Source organism: Oncorhynchus gorbuscha, linkage group LG04 (assembly GCF_021184085.1).
Source record: "Oncorhynchus gorbuscha isolate QuinsamMale2020 ecotype Even-year linkage group LG04, OgorEven_v1.0, whole genome shotgun sequence".
NCBI lineage: Eukaryota > Metazoa > Chordata > Actinopteri > Salmoniformes > Salmonidae > Oncorhynchus > Oncorhynchus gorbuscha.
Genome location: NC_060176.1, coordinates 35,162,828 through 35,185,324, shown reverse-complemented (window position 1 = coordinate 35,185,324; position 22,497 = coordinate 35,162,828). Strand labels below are relative to the sequence as shown.

At 44.1% G+C, this 22,497-nt stretch overlaps 1 protein-coding gene across 4 annotated transcripts in view; it reads right to left on the bottom strand.

Moving 5' to 3' along the window:
• Positions 1 to 8,374, bottom strand: part of LOC124034002 (regulator of G-protein signaling 3-like) — an 81,307-nt gene extending 72,933 nt beyond the window's left edge. For 2 of the 4 annotated variants that reach the window (XM_046346605.1, XM_046346607.1), the window contains exons 1-4: positions 8,126 to 8,374; positions 7,618 to 7,648; positions 592 to 642; positions 118 to 176 (exon numbers count right to left, since the gene is read on the bottom strand). In XM_046346605.1, the coding sequence (XP_046202561.1) occupies positions 118 to 176; positions 592 to 622 (90 nt within the window). In that variant the 5' untranslated portion in view covers positions 623 to 642; positions 7,618 to 7,648; positions 8,126 to 8,374. Of the gene's footprint in view, positions 1 to 117; positions 177 to 591; positions 643 to 1,438; positions 1,700 to 7,617; positions 7,649 to 8,125 lie in introns of those variants that run through there. The other 2 variants (XM_046346604.1, XM_046346606.1) reach the window with 1 other exon arrangement.
• Between the last annotated feature and the right edge of the window lie 14,123 nt (positions 8,375 to 22,497).

The window sequence follows — 22,497 nt, the reverse complement described above, 5'->3', positions numbered from 1 at the left end:
CTGCTTATGCAGGCTCAATCAAAAATTAACCAATGTCAAGCGCGCTACAACGAATGATCAGATTGAATCCCTGTGTTAGTTTCAACTGTAAACAAACTAAGGGAAGCAAGAATTTACCTTGACATAAAAATCACATTTCCTATTTTCATTCCCAAGGAGTCCTCTGGCTTCAATGACTGTGAATGAAGAGTTGTGACGAGTACACAAGAGGTTACACATCCAACCGTCTACTGCAGACCAAATAACATGGAATACTTACACAGTACTTATGTCAATAAAAGAAAATGGTGTTTAATGGGGCAAACAACTTGAGCCCGGGTTAGTTATCCAAACGTTTTATTCAATCACAGACCCATATTATCATTAATCAGTTCATTAACTTTACCACACATTCAAGATTCAACCACAACCAGGGGCCGTATGTATCTAGGAACTAGAGTAGGAATACTGATCTAGGATCAGGTCACCCCTGTCTAAGTAATCTTATTCATTATGATCTAAATACCAAACTGATCCTAAATCAGCATTCGTACTCTGAGACCCCTTATGAAAATGGGCCCTGATCTTCAGTATACTGCATAACATACTTACTCTGAATATTAAGGCAGCCATTGTGTGGCATTATTGACACGCTCAGCTGACCTAAATGTGAAAGAAGAAACATTCAGTAGGGCGTACAGTAAAAAACAGGAGTAAGGCGCAGGAAAGGCTGTCCTGGATCATATGATGACAGTATGTTATTAAAATGTGACAGTTTGCCACATTAATAACTTATTAATCAAATAATTATGGCCTCCGAACAGATGATTAGGCATGTTTGATCACATGAAGGCCATAATGACTCACTGAGAGCAGAACTAACCAAGGACTGATCCTTCTAATTATTTTAACTAATTCAATTCCACAATTAAAACTGTAATTTTCAGAGCCTGGGGTTAAGTCCCAAATGGCACCTTGTTCCCTATATAGTGCACTACTTCTGACAAGAGTAGTGCACTAAATAGGGAATAGAGTGCCAATTGGGATGCAAGCCAGGGTTGGGTGTAGTGGTAGCTCTGCCAAATCAAAACTACACACAGTCAAACCCCAGGTTGTCCACTTTCCCGTCATGATACTCTACTCTCTATTACTCTTTCAAGCGTCCCACTGTTGTGCCAAACATTAATTATTCAATACGAAGGGGGTTTGGAATTACAAACTCCTTTTAGAAAAAGAAATCCTGCTACGCCTCCAAATGGCCCCCTAAAGAACACCATAAAAATGTGCACATAAATAAGATGAAAAACCACCAAAATAAAATACACATTTTTGGGTTGATTCAAAGTTTCAAAATAAAAACAAAGGCATATTAGCTCATTAGGTTACTAAAACAGTAACATATTGTCAGCGTGCAGAAACAAGACAAACCCATAAAGAAAGTAGAAACAGAAAAACTCACCAAAGGTTTGTAAAAGGGTTGAGGATGTCTGTAACTTGACTTTGCCTGAATTTATCACTGGAACTTGACAGTCGTCCATATCATAATGATGCTCAACAGTAAACAAAGACTGAAGACTGCTAGCCTAAATAAAAACCCTTCTCCACATTACTTGGCTCAATCCATGCTCCAAAGGAATCCTCAATGACCCAAATAAATCAGTTTGTCAGTGAATGTGCGGCCAGTCAAGAGAGAAAAAGACAACTGTGTGTGCTCATAATTCTTAACCACCTTTTGGTTTTGAACAGAATTTGGAAATGAGGGCCCTCTGATTGGTTGGGAACTCATTTGAATGGAGGGAGGGGCCAGTCCACCTGCTGCTACAGCTAGAAACAATTGAGTGACTTCTTTGCTATGTCAGTGCTCCAGATTGCCCTTTCACACCAGAGCATTATGACGGGATTTCACCCTGGAGCCAGCCACACTCAAAACATGGACCAGACCCCTCATGGGCCCCTGGAATGCTCTGAGGAACCACCTGAGCCCTTCCCAACACATTGAAACCCCTCCAATCTAGCTCCGGGGTAAAGTCGGCACAGATCTAGGATCAGCTTCCCCTCTCCCAATCCTAACCGTAAAGTAACTGTCTAGCGAAAATCTCAATTTTAAAAGTTAATATTTTGCTACCACATTCCAAAAACAATGTTGTTGTATTATACTCATATGTGGCCAAAGAATCAATTGGAGAAAAAGCACTTCAAAAACCCCACCTCAAACGTGTATCTCAAACAGATCGTTTAAAAATACTTAGTATTTCCTCATAGAGGAGTTTGTCATCCTCTTGAGGAGAATGAGCTGGCCAATCAGCGGTCTACTATAATTCATATTTTTAATGACCGGTAGGTACACACCCACACTATTACAACAGAACATTTTCCTTTTAACAGAATTAATTGCCATTTTTTGGATGGAAAAATATTTCAATCATATTGAAATTCATCTGTTAACACTGGACAGTTACTTTAACCATTAGTGGGGGAAATAATAAACTGACCCAAGATCAGCGTCTAGAGGGCAACCTTACCCTTCACCATGTTTTACTGTTGCCAGTTCAGGTGAGCTCTAAGATCCTAGCCGTCCAAGCAGTGGTCTGTTATCTGTTAATGGACTTTCATCTTTATGAGTTACTCATTCTCACCAGCCAAGCAGCAACTTAAAGCCACACTAAGATGGTGATGAATGCCAAGAGTGGGTCACAGACAACAAAAGGTGAACAATGCATCCCAAGGTTCATTCCATGGCATTTTTACAAAGCAAGTAGCACTTGGTTTATGGTATATCAGTAGTGCTAAACGAGTAGCAAATTTTTGACAGGAAATCATACAGACTGTCTTCTAAAATGCACTGTAATGAACGGTAGCCATTGTGTTTTAGTGTCAATGCTTTTCAAGATTTCTAAAGAGTAAATAAACTACTTTTGCTGCTGCTGTTGCCTTACAACATGAAAACAACATGACGTCTGGCTACACAAGACTACAGCGGCTCTATGCAAGGCTAATGTTGATAGCAAAGCAAGCACTCAAAGCAAGCACTCAAGCACTCAAAACTACATGACTGTAGTTTTGATACGGCAAAACAACAGCCTTTAATATAACGCCACATCATATTTTTCTGTCACTGAAGATATACGGCATGTACTGTTTATCAGGGTCACTTCCCTTTTCAATTGAGCAATGGACTTTACCTAGTAGCCTTAGGGAGGGGAGGATAGGATAGTGCATGCATAGAACTATGAAAAATGACATCCAGTAGGATAGATCATATACAATACATGACACAAATAAAGAGTGTAATCGTTCAAATATTAGCAACAAGCAGCAAACAACACATGCTTGATTACTACTGAGAACATTTATTTTCAAACAATTGTCGGAATTCCTGAATACAACATTGTGCTTCTATATGAGGTTATAAAATGGCAATTGCCAGGGACCTCACGATACGATGTTACCATGATACTTAGGTGCCAATAAAAGTATTGAGATTCGATACTGAGTATACAACACATTAACGGGGAATTTCACCCTGGCTCTGACACGACATTTAGTCATTACTATATTAACGACATTACATTTTTATCGTAAACATCACAATTATCCAAACCAGAAGCTAGAACAAGCGCATTTTTATTTCACTGGTAGAATCGAGAAGTTTGGACTCCCTGTTTATTGAGCTGCTCATAGTGAACCAAAGTCTGGCATTCAATGCTGATACCGCCCGCTAGGTAGAGGGGGCATGCACACATGAACGACCAACACACAGTAATCTCAGAACTTCTCTAGGCAATATTTTTTTTGATAACGTTTGTTTATCCCTGTTTGTCATCATGACCGTGTGGTGTTCTGCGGCTGTGCTAGTTACAAACAAGCGCGAAAATTAGTTATCTTTCACCATTCTGCCTACCAGATTCACCTCGATTCTGCCAGTGCCTTGGGACTATCAAGAATGATGCGGTGACCAAACATTATCAGGATTTTCAGGCTGAACTGATGGGGAATACATTTCGACGACAGCTGAGAAGTGATGCGATACCAGCAATGTTTTTTCTTCACCAGAAAACAGAACATTCTCAATTAACGTTAACTAGCTAACGTTACAGTCCTGCAAATCATATAGCTATCTTTTAGTATACACACTGGCGTACAGCAGGTCAGCCACCAGGGAGAGACTTGTCGAGGCCTGGTGACAGACGGGAGTATACATCACGATGCGATGGCGCCATCTGCTGGACGTGCCAGGTCTCGACAGGCTCTCCGGACAGGACTAATTGGGGCTGATTGCTCACCAGCTGTACCAATCCCATGAAGCTGCCAGAAAGGCAGCACACAGGGGAGAGAGTAGGGGAAGACAGGACTCCCGTATAGTTGGGGACAGAGGTAACAGGAGTGAGTTCAGTTTTTGATCCCCACAGGATACAGCAAGACCAAGAAGACAGTATCCCAGATAGGGTCTCATGGGGGAGACCTATTCTTTTGAACTATTATTTGAATAAACACCTTTGAAACTGAGCTAATCCAACTCTGTCCGTATCTAATCTGTGTACACGTTTTGACCCAACCCCTGGTCTGCCACAACACTGTTAATCAATTTTGCCTATGCCATGGTAGTCACTGCTAGACTGATAGCTACCTTCATTAGAGTAAACATGTTTGTTTGTTCTTTCATTCTATCTTTGACTGATGTTAGCGAAAACTAGTTAATTTGACTAGATAAAGAGTATTTCAATTTGGTAGCCATCTATTCTACACTTGTCTGGAAAACACTCCATTACTAAAAATATAATTGTCAATATAGCTAACTCACTGTGTGTTGGTAGCAATGATGCATTTCTATAAATCTTCTATGGTTGGTTAGCTGGTTCTCAGCCAATCTCAGCTGGCTGGCAAAGTTGCTGCCAATTTAGTGACACTTGTTAGCTCACAGCAAGAGAAAGACGATCGTGCCTGGGGAACAGTGGGTTAACATGGTATAAACATGAATTGGGTAGTGTTTGTGTTATGGGGTTACAGGTGGTTAGAGGTAGCCTGAGGACAACAGTACCTTCCAGACCATGTAATCAATTTAGTCTAATCTTCAAGTTGTACCTTTTCTCTTTGTAAAACAGGTTATCTGGAGTCATTCCACAGTGCCCTGCTGAAAAATACTGCAAAGCGGGGGCATTTTGTGTACATAAGCATGAGGGAGCTGACACACCTTGCGGTTATGGAGCACAACAATATTGTGGAACAGAAACCAGCAAGGGACACTGAAATCTAGAAAATCAAGACTACAACAGTAATTACAACCACCTCATTATCCTCTCTGCAGGGATTATCCTCAAAACACAATACCAAGGCACATCTACAAAACTCCCCTGCAAAGGGCTACTATTGACAAGAATGATCAGTCAAAGTCAATGGGCTAGGGGAGTTTTACATACAGTACTTTGAGATGAGGAAGGGCTTTTGGTTGAGTTGTGCTTAGACAGTAAATGTATGAGAACGATAGAGGAGAAATGGCACCTCAATCTCCCATACACAACAATTCATACTGTGTGAGAACTGCCTTCCTAAGACTTTTCACACCTTTTGTCTCCCAGCCCATTCACTTTGTTGACTGATCTTTCCTCTCAAAAGCAGCTCCCAATGTCCCCTCATTGTCCATAATGAATATGCTAGCAGGTCCCATTAGGTTAATACCTTTACCAACAAAGGCATGTTGCCCTACGTCCCTTCCACAAAAAGTGTAAAATGCTAAGACCACAACCATGTCTTTCCAGGAGAGGTGCAGTACCAGCAAATATTCTGCAAGAGGAGCAAACAGTTGGTGGTTAAGAAGCCCTACACCATTATCGGGAGAGTCTTATCCAGCTGGCCATTGACCACAGACAGGAGAAGCCCATTGCCATAAGCACAAAGAGTATCAGCTTCCCCAGCCCACCATTGCCAGTGTATCGAAGCCAGATGAAGGACTATGGCTGCTTTTACACAGGCAGTCCAATTAAGATTTTTTTTCTCCACTAATTGGTATTTTGACCAAACATATCAGTTATAAAAAATATCTGATGTGATTAAGACCATTTAATGGATATCAGAATTGGCCTGCCTGTGTAACCGGTGCGAATTATTAGAATCAGGTGGGCTAGATTAGGGTTGGAGTGAAAACCTACAGGACTGTTGCGCTCCAGGAACAGGGTTGGATAACCCTGATGTAGAACCACCATAGCATAAATATGGATATTTTTTTTTATCAATCTTCAAAATGTATCTGCTCTTATGGATTCACAGAAGATCAAATATTTAAATAAGCTTTACAGGGCTATGTAGCATCAACCAGATATCAAAAGAATGTTTGTTTATTTGTCAAATGTAAAATACAGAAGAGTGTACAATATTTAATCCTAACTCAAGAGACCTGAGTATTCAAGAACAATGGTATATGGTAAAAGTAACATACAAAATAAATAGTATCAACAGTGTAGTACAGTTCAGTGTGTCCAAGTATTTTTCAGGTGTAAAGACACACAAGTTCAGGGAACTGTAGTTAGAGATTGTTACAGAAGATAATGTGATTTACCCAAAGATTTTTGCTGACATCTTGTCCATTTCAAGTCTTCTCTCATTGATCAAGACAGGTGAGTGCCCACCCCAAAGTGCTGCATGTCAGAGACCTGTCTCAATCAATGAGTGAGAAGACTTGAAATAGACATGATGGCGGCGCACATATTCTTGAAGTACTTTGTGGAGAATTATTTTATTTTAATAACAGCATTTTCTAAATTCAAACTGACCCCTGCCACTGGACAAGGACATTCTATGAGGCTCCTTTTTCCCTGAATCGAGGATGAAGACAGCATTGCTAAGGTCGGTCAAAAATTCTCTGTGCTACACCAAACAGTACCTATCCTGTAACTCCCAGTAAATGGATAGCAAAAAATGTTGGTTAAATCACATTATCTGGTGTAACAATCTGTAGCTAAGAGAACTGGTGATCAGCAGATGATGGGTCATGGTGAAATTGCCATTCCAAAGACACATACAGTAGTTCAGGGAAGCGGTGGTTTGTGTGCAAAGTATAAGAGTACTATAAGTACTCTTCCCCCCCCCCCCCTGTCCAGAATGATGATCTGACACGAGGTTATGATTAATAATTTGTTTATAGGTGTGATAGGCGAAGACCTTTTAGAGTTTAATTTGAGGTGGTAACTCTAAAGAACTGCTCTGGTGGTGCCCCAGATCCTAATGAGTTAATTGTTACATGATTAATTTAAAATTGGGACTGTAGTCCTGAAGTCAATTGTGTTAATCCATTCATTCAAGTTCTTCAAGTACCAGTGGAAAATGGTAGCTTGTTCCCTGCACACATTTTCATTGTTGTATACCATTAAGTATTCAACCCTTTTGTTATTGCAAGCCTAAATAAGTTCAGGAGTAGAAATGTGCTTAACTCAAATAATAAGTTGCATGGACTGACTCTGCCCATCTCTGTACCCCTCACATTATTATCTGTAAGGTCCTTCAATTGAACAGTGAATTTCAAGCACATATTCAACCAAAAATACCAGGGAAGTTTTCCAATGGTTTTGCAAAGAAGGGCACCTATTGGCAGATAGGTAAACAAATATCCAGTAGACAACTATCCAGTAGACAACATCAACTCACATGGGTGCCAGAGGAGCTTGCTGTTGAAGATCTGTAAGGAAATTGACCTTAGTTATTTTTGTCACAATGGGTTCATGACACATACAATTATAAATGTGAAAGTTATTGACAGTTGAGATAGTATGGGTTATATGCCAAATTATTATTGTTGGGTGTATTGACAAAGAAAAACTTCCATCCTAGCACACAAGTATTGTCACATTCTGACCTTAGTTATTTTGTTATGTCTTTGTTTTAGTATGGTCAGGGCGTGAGTTGGGTGGGTTGTCTATGTTCGTTTTTCAATGTTGTGTTTGGCCTGGTAAGGTTCTCAATCAGAGGCAGGTGTCGTTAGTTGTCTCTGATTGAGAATCATACTTAGGTAGCATTTTCCCACCTGTGTTTCGTGGGTGATTGTTTCCCGTTTTATTGTTTGTGTCACCGTTCAGGACTGTTTCGGTTTTCATTCTCTTTGTTATTTTTGTATTGAGTCGTGTTCAGTTATTATTAAAGTATCATGGACACTTACCACGCTGCGTAGTGGTCCGATCCTTGTTACTCCTCCTCAGAAGAGGAGGAAAGCCGTGACAAGTATAATGTGATACCATAATTGGTGAGCTAGTAGTGCACAAAGAAACATCACGAGCCACATGACTCATTTTTGCAGCTTTCCAGTTCTACACTTCAGGGAGAGAAAGGGAGAAGGCAAACTCCATCTAACTAGTTTTAATGTATGGAATCAGATTACCGTTGTCCTAGCTAGCTAGCTACCGGCGTTGTCATCTCTGCCTCTTCTTCTGTGGGGTTTATCGAGAGTTGGCATCAACGTTATGGTACATTACCGCCACCTCTGCCTGTGTACTGTAGTCCTAGCTTTAAAATGGACCAATAGAAGTATAATGCAGTAATGTCCCAAATTGCGAGCTTCTCTCTTTCTTGGACTCACCTCAGTCTTTTTATGCGTTCTTTCAGACAGGAATATGGGCCTATTTCTATGACTAATTTCAAATGTCTTGTGTTTTAACAGGGAATGAGGGTATTTAATTAAGCTAATGATATTCATACACAGGTTAGTAGCAAATAATATAATTTAATGCAGATACAGTGCATTCTGGAATGATTCAGAGCCCTTTGTCACGCCCTGATCTTAGAGAACTTTTTATGTCTCTATTTTGGTTTGGTCAGGGTGTGATTTGGGTGGGCATTCTATGTTTTGTATTTCTTTGTTGACGACAACTCCCGTTACACCCTTCACTTTTACAACATTTTGTTACATGAGTCTTATTCTAAAATGATTAACTAAATAAAAAAAATCCTCATCTATATACACACAATACCCCATAACGATACTGTAAAAGCAGGTTTTTTGAAATGTTGGCAAATTCATAAATAATAAAAATAGAAATACCTTATTTACATAAGTATTCAGACCCTTTGCTATGAGACCGAAATTGAGCGCAGGTAGATCCTGTTTCCATTGATTATCCTAGAGCTGTTTCTACAACTTGATTGGAGTTCACCTGTGGTAAATTCAATTGATTGGACATGAATTGGAAAGGCACACACCTGTCTATATAAAAGATCCCACAGTTGACAGTTCATGTCAGAGCAAAAACCAGGCCATGGGATCGAAGGAATTGTCCGTAGAGCTCAGAAACAAGATTGTGTCGAGCCACAGATCTAGGGGAAGGGTACCAAAAAATGTACACAGCATTGAAGGTCCCTAAGATCACAGTGGCCTCCATCATTCCTAAATGGAAGAAGTTTGGAACCAACAAGACTCTTCCTAGAACCGGCCACCCGGCCAAACTGAGCAATCGGGAGAGAAGGAACTTGGTCAGGGAGGTGGTCACTCTGACAGAGCTCCAAAGTTCCTCTGTGGAGATAGGAGAAAACTTCCAGAAGGACAACCATCTCTGCAGCACTCCATCAATCAGGCCTTTATGGTACAGTGGCCAGACGGAAGCCACTCCTCAGTAAAAGGCACATGACAGCCCACTTGGAGTTTGATAAAAGGCTCCTAAAGGACTCTCAGACCATGAGAAACAAGATTCTCTGCTCTGATGAAACCAAGATTGAACTCGTTGGCCTGAATGCCAAGCGTCATGTCTGGAGGAAACCAGGCACCGCTCATCACCTGGCCAATACCATCCCTATGGTGAAGCATTGGTGGTGGCAGCATCATGCTGTGGGGAGGCAGGGACTGGGAGGCAGGGACTGGGAGGCAGGGACTGGGAGACTAGTCAGGGTTTAGGGAAAGACAAACAGAGGAAAGTACAGAGAGATCCTTGATGAAAACCTGCTCCAACAGGACAACGACCCTAAGTACACAGCCAATACAATGCAGGAGTGGCTTCAGGACAAATCTCTGAATGAAAGATGGTCCTTTCCTCCCTCCTCTGAGGAGCCTCCACTGGGGCAGGATCAACTAGGGCAGGTATTCCCAAACTGGGGCACACATACCCCTGGCAATGCCATCAGGGCTACGCCAAATAAAAACATGATTCACATTTTTTTTAAATACAACAAAACAACAATTTTGTTGAGTTTTTTTTCTTGCCTGAGTAGCTCGTTTAACTGCTAAAAATCAAATTCAACCATCTAGTGTTCAGCAAAATAACAACACTAGAGACATTGGATAAGATTTAAATGTAATATGCAAACACTGATCATTGTGAAGAAGTTTATAATTTATCAACAGTCCTATGTGTAATTTGGACCACCAGAGAAGGACAGAGAGAGAGCGCTGCCCCTGAATGAGGGAAACCTGTCTCTAGTCTATTTTACTATTCCTTTAATTACCTTATGCAATACAATTATTTTAAGATTGAGTTATCAAGGGTTGTAATTCAAATTGTATTTGTTATTTTGCTTCAACCGGCAGTGTTGTTATGAACCACAATGTGAGTCACGTCAAAAAGGAAGAAGTGCATCTAGATACCACAGATGGTATCTAGATGCATGGAAGGGATAATTTGACCAAGAACAGTGTGAGCCTCACCCCCTCTAACCTGCTGAAGTAATGACGACAATGGCGTTCACTACGGTCCTTCACCACTTCTACCTGAAACCTGAGTCAAAGCCAGCTACCTGTACACAGCATCCAGTCGAAGCTATCGACTGCCTTTTCTGACAGGAGTGCGACAGGAGTCCACATGGAGTGAGCATGGAAAGAGATCTTGTCCAAACTTTTCTCACACTGCTGGTGTACTGGTAGGAAAATGAACAAGACACAATGGACCGTAAAGGACAGCGGCTCAGGTGGGAGATTAGTCTGCTTGGGAAAATTGGATTATTCACCAGATTTTGAAATCCGGACATTATCAAGTGCCATCTACTTTTAACATGTGTGCCATTGGGAGGACAAACTGTAAAGCTATCTGAAGAAGAAAAAAAAGAAAAAACAGAAGAATGCGTGCTGTGAATGGGGGGGTCAACCATCCAAGTTAGTGATTTAGGCTTATCATAGAAAATATATTTGGGGTATCAGGTTGATTTGTGGAGGCCTGAAAACTGGAATTTATAGTAATTTAGACTAAGAATGCATTGAGATACCAATCTGTCATTACCGCAAATGAGGGCTGTGATGAGAAAAGTTCATGCTAGAAATATAAGATTAATATACGTTCTGCCAGTGTCGTCTGTGTGTGCTAAGTTGAGGGTTTTAAATTCAAGTGATAGAACCAACGCAAAGCACTAAGTTCTGTCATTCTAAATTTGGGTTGGATAATTTATTAATAGTTCGCCCTATAGGCGAGGCTTCTAGAGACAGAGCGATGCCCCTAAAATGTGAGGCGAGCCACTAGGTTGTAGCTTGGGCTAACCTTGCCCCAATCTCATTTTTATCAAGGTTGGTGTGAAACTGTTATAACATGTGTTCTCTCTCTTCCCTGTGAAAGTCAATATGGTTTCTAGGTGGTGTTGAACATGTGAGTGAACATTGTTCCAGATCAGGGATTGTTGGAAATTGACACATTTTTTGTAACTGACTAATTGCTTGAGCAAATTTTTAGTATGTTTATAACTATATATGTGGAGCAATTCATGTCTTATGATTGATGGAATGATTTATGTGCAAATGTATTTGTGGCCGGAGGCAAAGTACAAAGGGGGCCTGTCTCTGAAATATGTTTCTATATTGGTGAGATGGTAATCGTAGAAGGAGTCCTGAGCCAAAGGGACCAACGCAAGCCTGGAGTGGCCCAGAGTTAATGCTTATTTAGAATGATTTTTTTTCCTTCTTTTATTTTCTAGTTCAGACAGTTTATAAGGTCTGGTGTTGTTTATAAAGTACAGTAGTCTGGCATTGTATAACTTGGGGTTGTGTGGTGGACCACACAGGGTATGGTATGGTGTAGTTATAAAGGATATTTTAACGTGTGGCTATATAGTCTGGTATTGTAGCCTGGGGTGTACTGGCTCTCAGCAGCCTCCCAGGCTGGTGTATGAGGTCCACCAGATGAGCTCTGGGCTGGGGCTGGCACCCTGGGTAGTGGGACATCCCAACTGAGAGGAGGACCTCATTCCACATCCGGTTATACTCCCCCCTCACCAGGCTACAACTCACACCGATACTGTCAGCCAACACCTTATAAAGCAGAGCCCTGTGGTAGTAAGCTCCCTTGCATATCTGTCCGATGGGGATGATGTTGGACTGTAGTTCGTAGCGCAGCTCACTGAGGTGGAGCTCCCACAGGAAGTCATGCTGTCTGTCCACCTCCACTGCGCCGCTCATCAACTCACTCACCAGCTTGGCTAAGGCACTGTACTGTTCACCCTCCGCGTGCAGCGGGAGGATGGTCTTGGTGGCCTCGGTAACCAGGGCGTGGAACGCAGTATCATACGGAAGCATCCACGGCTTCTCAGTTACCGTGGCTACCTCCTGCTGGGGCTTACTCTCATCTCAGTTTCTCGTCCTTCTTCCGCCCTTTACTGGGGTCCTGGAACGCTTATTTAGAACGGCCAGTTTCGAATGACGCTACAATCAGCATTTGAACTGGCCACATTTTTTTCCTGAAACTATTTACACAAACACAGTCCTTACAAAGTTATGTCCAGAATGTGAGCAGTTTATTTTTGGATGCAATGTTCAGATATTCACAGAAGTATCTATAGCATAACACAATCATCCTAACAGGAAACATTTGTCCTAGCGCTGAGGAAAGGTTGACGCCAACACAAGCGGTCATATTTTCTAACTCTCGGCTGACATAAACTACAATATGATTTATCTAATAGCAATTACTATGTATAATTAATCACATCACGGTTGAGCTCACCGTTTATCAAAATAATTGAGAAAAAAAACACTTTCTAGGAATCGAAAGTAATCTGACGATAATTAGTTTCAGTGCGCAGCCATGCTTTTTTCCTCAAAGAAACCAAAAAGATAAGAGAAGACAAGATGAGTTTGGTCTCTTTATAGTATGCACGTTGAAGGGGTGTGTCGTTTACAATCGTTCACATCCCACCATTCACTTCATGAAGTTCTCAAAAAATGAGTGAACCTTTACTCACCTCATTTTGTTATAGCATCTTTGGTCCGATAGACGATTACGTGAACCCCAGAATGCATTGTATGTCAACAACATGGCTCCACACACATAGCTGGAATTAGCTTAGCTCATCAAAATCACCACAACCTTCAAAAAAGTATTTTACACATACACTATGTGCCCATTACAATCTATGCAACAATGCATGATTTATCACCGGTAATTGAACAACATGAGAATAATACAGTAAATATATCAATAATTACCACACAAAACATTTTCTGATAGTGATTTATTGATACAAATGGCGCGTGCAGGCAGTCAATCACGTAACCGCTCACTCGGAGCCATTCAGTGTTGTTGTCTATGTATGTAGCTCGTGAGCTAAGCTGTAGCATTAGCAATGTCTTTCAAAAGGAGACAACTCACAAATGAGGAAATTCTAGAGATTTAAAACAATTCTGACAATGAGTCAGGAATCAGATTCTGACAGTGAGGAGCTGCCCCCCAGCCATTGAGAACCCCGAATCTGAGGACCCCTATACCACTGACAAAGTTCGTTGCCAGGAGTGGGGGGGACAACCACAATTAGTGAAATTTATACCTTCCTGGTGACAGTCCTTCTCATGGGGATAGTAAAATAACTCCCTAAGAGAATACTGGAGCACAGATCCTGTGTTTGCAACTCCCTTATTTGCCACATTCTTTAAACTGCATTTCATCAACAATGCTACTGCCATCCTAAATGACCCGTTATACAAAATAAGAAATGTCAACAGCTGGCAGTAAAGTGGCATGACAAACGAGACATCCATGTCCTCTCCACTGTCCACACAGCAACCACGCCGGTCACTGAGAAGGTGGACCACCTGACAGGAGAGAGAAAAATCAAACCAGACTGTGTGCTTGACTATAACCTCAAAATGGGGGCAGTGGATAAGGCGGACATGATAAACAGCTTTGTGGAATGCACTCAGAAAACGACCAAGTGGTATAAGAAGATGTTTTTAAAAATTTCCAGGGTAGCTTCAAAATATAACAAGCCAATACTTCTGATGCAATTAGCATTGTTTTACAGAGCTAATAGAATAATGTAACTAGTGTAACAGATGTATATCGTACACTCCTTGTGTTGTGTTTTTTCCAAGTAAATCACATCAGCCAGTGGTCCCAGTTGAGCATAATTTATTTCTGTTGCTTTTGTTAAATGGGAAACAGCACATTAGTTGTGCAGGGCTTAACGATATTGATGGCTGTCGATGGCAAAATCTGCTTCATGAAGAAAACTGTGTTAGCAGTGGGCTTATGTGACCATTTCATCGGTGTATGCTAGCTAACACACGTATTTACAGCAAACATATGCCAAAGCACATCCCAGAAAGCCCCTCAATCCCTAACAGGTACGATATACCCACACATGTATAAATCAGTAACGTACAGCAAACTTGTACACATTGTAAAATAGAAAACAGTATTCAGAACGTGACCTACACCTTGCATCACATTTTTCATACTGGGAAGATCTCGCGATCTCCCCCTATCTGCAAGCGGGGCCAATCACAACACACCTTATTGTCATCAGAGTTGAACTAACCAATAAGAATGCTTGAACATTAAATAGACATTTCTTTAGAGGCAAGTGGAAACGTAACCAACACTGGCTACATAAGCTACATAAGCACGATTGACTATAACACCATAAAGGTTATAAAATTAGTAAGATTGCCTTGCGTGTCTGCAGTTATAAGGAATATACACATATATATTATGCTCCATACACACAGTGAGCTACAGTAGAAACGGTATAACACCACATACAGAAACTATTATAAAGTAATAAGGCACTAACTTTGATAGAAACCAGTCTGGATTTGAACATGGGTGTCTGTAGTGACGCTTCTGGCACGTCTTTCGCCCGAGATGCTGTTCCTTACAGCTCCGCCACTTGGGAGTCATAAAGCCAGGTTGGCTTCAAAATACAACACATGCTAATATTTCTCTGATGCAATTATCATTGTTTTCCAGAGCTAATAGAATAATGTATCTAACTACCTAATGTCACAGTAATGAGTGAAAAGGTGTGGAGTCAGGCGCAGAGAGCAAAGATGTGGGAAAAACAACACGCTTTAATGTCCCGGAAACATAACATGTACAAAGTGAAAAGACAAATGAACAGAAATATAAACGGACAGCGTGAAACCCAAAATGCAACAAAATACACTCAACCAACAAAACAGACGAACAAGCCCGCACGAAACAGAAGCGGGCTAAACAGACTATATATACCCTATCCTAACAACCAAACTAGAAACAGGTGCTACCAATTAGACAAAACTAAACGAACACAGAACGGATCGGCGATAGCTAGTAGACCGGCGACGACGACCGCCGAGCGCCACCCGAACAAGAAGGGGAGTCACCTTCGGTAATATTCGTGACAGTACCCCCCTCCTGACGCGCAGCTCCCGCAGCGCGCCGACGTCTGCCTCGGGGACGACCCAGAGGCCGAGGCGCTGGCCGATCCGGACGGAGGCGATGGAATTCACTCAACATGGATGGGTCTAGAATATCCCTCGCCGGAACCCAGCACGTCTCCTCCGGACCGTACCCCTCCCAGTCGACGAGGTACTGCAAGCCTCTCACCCGGCGTCTCGAGTCCAGAATAGCTCGTATCTTGTACGCCGGGGACCCCTCGATGTCCAGAGGGGGTGGAGGAACCTCCGGTACCTCATTTTCCTGCATGGGACCAGCTACCACCGGCCTGACAAGAGACACATGAAATGAGGGGTTAATACGATAATACGAAGGAAGTAATAATCGATAACAAACCTCATTTATTCTCCTCAGGACTTTAAATGGCCCTATACACTGCGGACCCAGCTTCCGGCAGGGCAAGCGGAGAGGCAGGTTTCGGGTCGAGAGCCAGACCCTGTCCCCAGGTGCAAACACGGGGGCCTCACTGCGGTGACGGTCAGCGCTCTTCTTCTGCCCTATACTCGCTTGGTGTAATGACTCCTGGACTGCCCTCCAGGTCTCCTTAGAGCGCTGTACCCACTCCTCCACCGCAGGAGCCTCAGTCTGGCTCTGATGCCACGGTGCCAGGACCGGCTGGTACCCCAACACGCACTCAAATGGTGACATGTTGGTAGAAGAGTGGCTTAGTGAATTCTGGGCTATTTCTGCCCAGGGAATATATCTCACCCACTCGCCTGGCGGGTCCTGGCAATACGACCGCAGAAACCTACCCACCTCCTGGTTAACTCTCTCCACCTGACCATTACTCTCCGGGTGATACCCTGAGGTAAGGCTGACCGAGACCCCCAGATGTTCCATAAATGCTCTCCAAACACGGGAGATAAATTGGGGGCCCCGATCAGAAACTATATCCTCGGGCACCCCGTAGTGCCGGAAGACATGGGTGAAAAGAGCTTCCGCAGTCTGTAGGGCCGTAGGGAGACCGGGCAATGGGATAAGACGGCAGGACTTAGAGAACCGATCCACAACGACCAGGATAGTAGTGTTACCCTGAGAGGGGGGAGGTCAGTAAGAAAATCCACCGAAAGATGGGTCCACGGCCGTTGTGGAACGGGAAGAGGTTGTAATTTACCTCTTGGCAGGTGTCTAGGAGCCTTACTCTGGGCGCACACCGAACAGGAGGAAACATAGAATCGCACATCCCTCCTCAAAGTGGGCCACCAGTACTTCCTCTCAAGACCTCTCACTGTCCTATAAACACCTGGGTGACCCGACGAGGGTAGACAATGAGCCCATCGAATCAATTGATCATGAACAGCCAGCGGCACGTACCTACGACCCTCCGGACACAATGGAGGCGTAGGTTCCCCCCTTAGTGCCCGCTCGATGTCCGCGTCCACATCCCATACTACCGGTGCCACCAGCTTAGCTGCCGGAATGATGGGAGTAGGATCGATGGACCTGTCCTCAGTGTCATAGAGTCTTGACAGCGCGTCAGCCTTAGTGTTGAGGGAACCTGGTCTATATGAGACAGTGAAACGAAATCTGGTGAAAAACATGGCCCACCTTGCCTGACGAGGATTCAGTCTCCTAGCTGATCGGATATACTCCAGGTTACAGTGGTCAGTCCAGATAAGGAAAGGGTGCTTAGCCCCCTCAAGCCAGTGTCTCCATACCTTCAGGGCCTTAACCATAGCCAACAACTCCCTATCCCCCACATCATAATTCCGCTCCGCTGGCCCGAGTTTCTTAGAAAAAAAGGCACAGGGGCGGAGCTTCGGTGGCACACCCGAACGCTGTGAGAGCACCGCTCCAACCCCAGCCTCGGATGCGTCCACCTCTACTATAAACGCCAAAGAAGGGTCCGGATGTGCCAACACCGGCGCCTTAGTAAACATCGCCTTCAACTTATGAAAAGCTCCGTTCGCCTCTGCTGACCACTGTAAACTCACCGGTCCCCCCTTCAGCAGTGAGGTAATAGGGGCAGCTACCTGACCAAAACCCCGGATAAACCTCCGGTAGTAATTGGCAAATCCCAAGAACCACTGCACCTTCTTTACCGTGGTCGGAGTCGGCTAATTACGCACGGCCTTAACGCGGTCACCCTCCATTACCAAACCAGAGCTGGAAATACGATAACCCAGGAAGGAAACTGATTGTTTGAAAAACTCACATTTCTCCGCCTTCACATACAGGTCATGCTCCAGCAGTCGTCTAAGAACTTTACGCACAAGAGATACATGCGCAGAGCGTGTAGCGGAGTAGATCAAAATATCGTCAATATAAACCACTACACCCTGTCCGTGCAGGTCTCTGAGTATTTCATCCACGAAGGATTGAAATATAGCTGGAGCATTCTTTAAACCGTATGGCATGACGCGATACTCATAATGGCCCGACGTAGTGCTAAATGCAGTTTTCCACTCATCTCCCTTCCGAATATGCACCAAATTATAAGCACTCCTGAGATCCAGTTTAGTGAAGAACTGCGCTCCGTGAAATGATTCCACTACCAATGAGAGGTAGTGGGTAACTAAAACCCACTGTGATGGAATTTAGACCTCTATAATCAATACACGGACGCAAACCACCATCTTTTTTCTTCACAAAAAAGAAACTCGAAGAGACAGGTGACATGGAGGGCTGAATGTACCCCTGTCCCAGAGCCTCGGTGATATGATTTTCCATAGCCACCTTCTCCTCCTGAGACAAAGGATACAAATGACTCCTGGGAAGTGCAGCGTTAACCTGGAGATTTATCACGCAATCCCCCTGCCTATGGGGTGGTAATTGGGTCGCTTTCTTTTTACTGAAAACGATAGCCAAATCATCATACTAAGCTGGAATGCGCACGGTGGAAACCTGGTCTGGACTCTCCACCATTGTAGCACCGATGGAAACCCCTACACACCTGCCTGAACACTCATCAGACCACCCCTGTAGAGTTCCCTGTTTCCACGAAATCGTAGGATTATGAATAGCCAGCCAGGGAATCCCCAGAACAACTGGAAACGCAGGTGAATCGATAAGGAACAAACTAATTCGCTCCTTGTGATTCCCCTGCGTAATCATCTCCAACGAAATTGTGGCTTTCTTCACCAGCCCTGACCCTAATGGTCGACTATCTAAAGAGTGCACGGGAAAAGGGGGGTTTACTTTTACTAACGGAATCCTCAACCTCTGAGCGAGTCCGCGGTCTATAAAGTTTCCTGCTGCGCCTGAATCTACCAGTGCCTTATGCTGGAGAGAAGGAGAATAATTTAGGAAACAAATTAATAGGAACATGTGACCAACAGGAAACTCTGGGAGAGTGTGGTGCTTACTCACCTGGGGTGACCGATGAGTATTCTGCCTGCCCTCATGATTCCCAGATGAATTCCTCCAGCACCGACCAGACGTGTGCCCTCTCCGGCCACAACTGGTACAGGAGGAGCTTCCTCCTCCGATCTCCCTTGATGCGGTACCTCCTAACTCCATCGGAATAGGGGCAGGAGGATCAGAAGGTAGAACTGACAAGACCCTTTCAGAACGTCCACGAGCAGCTAGCAGATGGTCCAACCGGATCGACAGGTCTATCAGTCCATCCAGGCCAAATGTAGTATTCCGACAGGCCAGCTCCCTACGGACGTCCTCTCTCAGGCTACACCTGTAATGGTCTATCAGGGCCCTGTCGTTCCACCCTGCTCCCGCAGCCAAGGTCCGGAACTCCAGCGCGAAGTCCTGCGCGCTCCTCGTCCCCTGTCTCAGATGGAACAATCTCTCACCTGCCGCACGACCCTCTGGAGGGTGATCGAACACGGCCCTGAAACGGCAGATGAACTCTGGGTAGTTGTCTCTCGCCGAGTCGGGCCCGTTCCAGACCGCATTAGCCCACTCCAGGGCTCTACCAGACAGGCAGGTGATGAGGATCCCTACTCTCTCCTCCTCTGAGGGGGCCGGTCGAACGGTGGACAGGTAGAGGTCTAATTGCAGCAGGAATCCCTGGCACCCTGTCGCTGTTCTATCGTAATTCCTCGGAGGCGTCATGTGCAGAGCGCTGGAACCGGATCCAGATGGGGCAGATGGTAGAGTTGCCGGTGGGAGGGTCGGTGGAGTAGTAGGGAAACCATTCCTCTCCCAACGATCCATCCTCTCCATCATCTGATCCATCGCTGATCCTAGGCGATGGACGATGGATGTGTGATGTTGGACTCTCTCCTCCATAGTGGGAAGAGGAGTGGTCGCTGCTCCTGCTGACTCCATATCGTGGTGCGGGCTTCTGTCACAGTAATGAGTGAAGAGGTGTGGAGTCAGGCGCAGAGAGCAAAGATGTGGGAAAAACAACACGCTTTAATGTCCCGGAAACATAACATATACAAAGTCAAAACACAAATGAACAGAAATATAAACGTACAGCGTGAAACCCAAAATGCAACAAAATACACTCAACCAACAAAACAGACGAACAAGCCCGCACGAAACAGAAGCGGGCTAAACAGACTATATATATCCTAACAACCAATCTAGAAACAGGTGCTACCAATTAGACAACTAAACGAACACAGAACAACGGATCGGCGATTGCTAGTAGACCGGCGACGACGACCGCCGAGCGCCACCCGAACAAGAAGGGGAGTCACCTTCGGTAATATTCGTGACACCTAAGCATTGAGTATAACACCATAAAGGTTATGAAATTAGTAACGTTACACGGCATGTCCGCAGTTATAAGGAATATACACACAAATATTATGCTACAGTAGAAACGACATGGAAAAACTATTATAACATAATAAGGCACATACTTTGATAGAAACAAGTTATTATTGGTGACGAAAACAACTATGACTGCGATGCAGGCAACAGACGAAAAATGTGAACACGTGTGTGCAGGAGGGGAGATGAGAAATTGTCTGCAGACTTGAACTGCACTAACAATTGGGAAGTGTTTGGGGAATTTTGTCCGGATTAGAAATGTTTTAAAAAATGTATTGCTCCGCAAAAGTAAAAATGACTACTTTTATGTGAATGAATGAGGCAGAACACACCTCAAATCAAACTGTTCTTAGAAAATAAAAAACTTGCTAGAAAATCATTTGAAATTGTCAAATTGATAACAGCCTTATAACTAAAAACAGGCTGCGTGCTTGGTTTGAGGGCAGCACCGATTAAATGTATTGTTGCTTAACAATTACATTCTGGAATGGAGAGAACGTTCTAACATCACGTGCATAAAAAAACTCTGGAGCGACCATTAGAGATATTTTGAACTCAAGCATGAAAGGGTTAAGATGGTGAACTTTACTATAGCATTGTGTTGGGTTATGAGAATATGAAATGTACTTATTCATGTCACTGAGGGAGAGAGGGGAATGTATAATGTTTACATTCTGTCCGGATATGTTATTGTTAGCCATCAGGCATCTTATGGGAGGAAAAAGACACACAGTCTGATACTAGACAACATGACAGCCGTGAGTTGTTGTCACGCCTTGGTCATTGTATCTTGTGTTTTTGTTATATGTTTGGGTAGGCCAGGGTGTGACATGGGTTTATATGTTGTATTTCGTATTGGGGTTTGTATTAATTGGGAGTGTGTATTATTAGGGGTGTGTCTAGTTAGGCATGGCTGCCTGAGGCGATTCCTAATTGGAGTCAGCTGATTCTCGTTGTCTCGGATTGGGAACCGTATTTAGGTAGCCTGAGTGCGCGTTGTATTTTTTGGGTGATTGTACCTGTCTCTGTGTTAGTCACCAGATAGGCTGTAATTAGTTTCACTCGTTTGTTGTTTTCGTATTTTCAGTTATTTTCATGTACCGCTATTTTCTTCATTAAAAGTCATGAGTAACCTACACGCTGCATTTCGGTCTGACTCTCTTCAAACAACAGACGAAGTTCGTTACAGAATCACCCACCACCATTCACAGACCGAGCAGCGTGTGAACTGGCAGGATCTAAAGGAGGACGTTATGGACGGCAGAAGCAGGGATTATACGACGTGGGAAGAAATCGACAGGTGGGCGGCCGACCCAGAGCTAGTGCAGGAGCCCGCCTGGGATTCCCTACAGCAATGCGAAGAGAACTATACACGTATGGAATCGAGAAGGAAAGCATTGCTATACAGAGCGAAAACCGAAGGTAACGGGGGAAAGCGCAGAGAGAGAGAGTGGCTGAGTCAGGAAACAGACCTGAGCCTACTCTCCCTGTTAATCGTGAAGAGCAGTTGCAATGGGAGAGACTGCATCATTTGGAGATTTGGACATGGGAGGAGGAATTAGACGGTAAAGGACCCTGGGCGCAGCCGGGAGAATATCGCCGTCCCAAGGAGGAAATAGAAGCAGATAAAGCGGAGAGGCGCATGTATGAGGAGGCAGCACGGCGACGCGGTGAAAGTCACCCCAAAAAATGTATTGGGGGGGGGGCTTAGGGAGAGTATGGCTGAGTCAGGAGATAAACCTGAGCCAACTCTCCTTGTTCATCGTGAGGAGCCAAGGAGGAGACCTGAACCAGAGCCAGTGTTAGAGGTGAGCGAAGCAGAGACTGTGAAGGAGTTAATGGGGAAAGTGGAGTGGAGAGTAATGCGGGAGTTGCTAGCTTGGTGCTATAGATATAATATTCGTCCGACGGATCGTGTCGGGATTTAATAGCACCTGAGTTAGCGCTCTATACTCAACCTGAGGTGCGTGTTAGTCAGCTGGTGAAGTTGGTGCCAGCCTCACGCACCAGGCCTCCTGTGCACATCCCTAGCCTTGCACGTCCTGTGCCTACACTGCTCTCAAGATCTCCAGTACGTCTTCACGGTCTAGTCCATCCTGTGCCACCTCCACACACCAGTCCTCCGGTAGCAGCTCCCCGCACCAGGCTTCCTGTGCGTGTCCTCGCGCCAATACCACCAGTTCCAGCATCACGCACCAGGCCTCCAGTGCGCCTCGCCTGTTCAGCACAGCCAGTG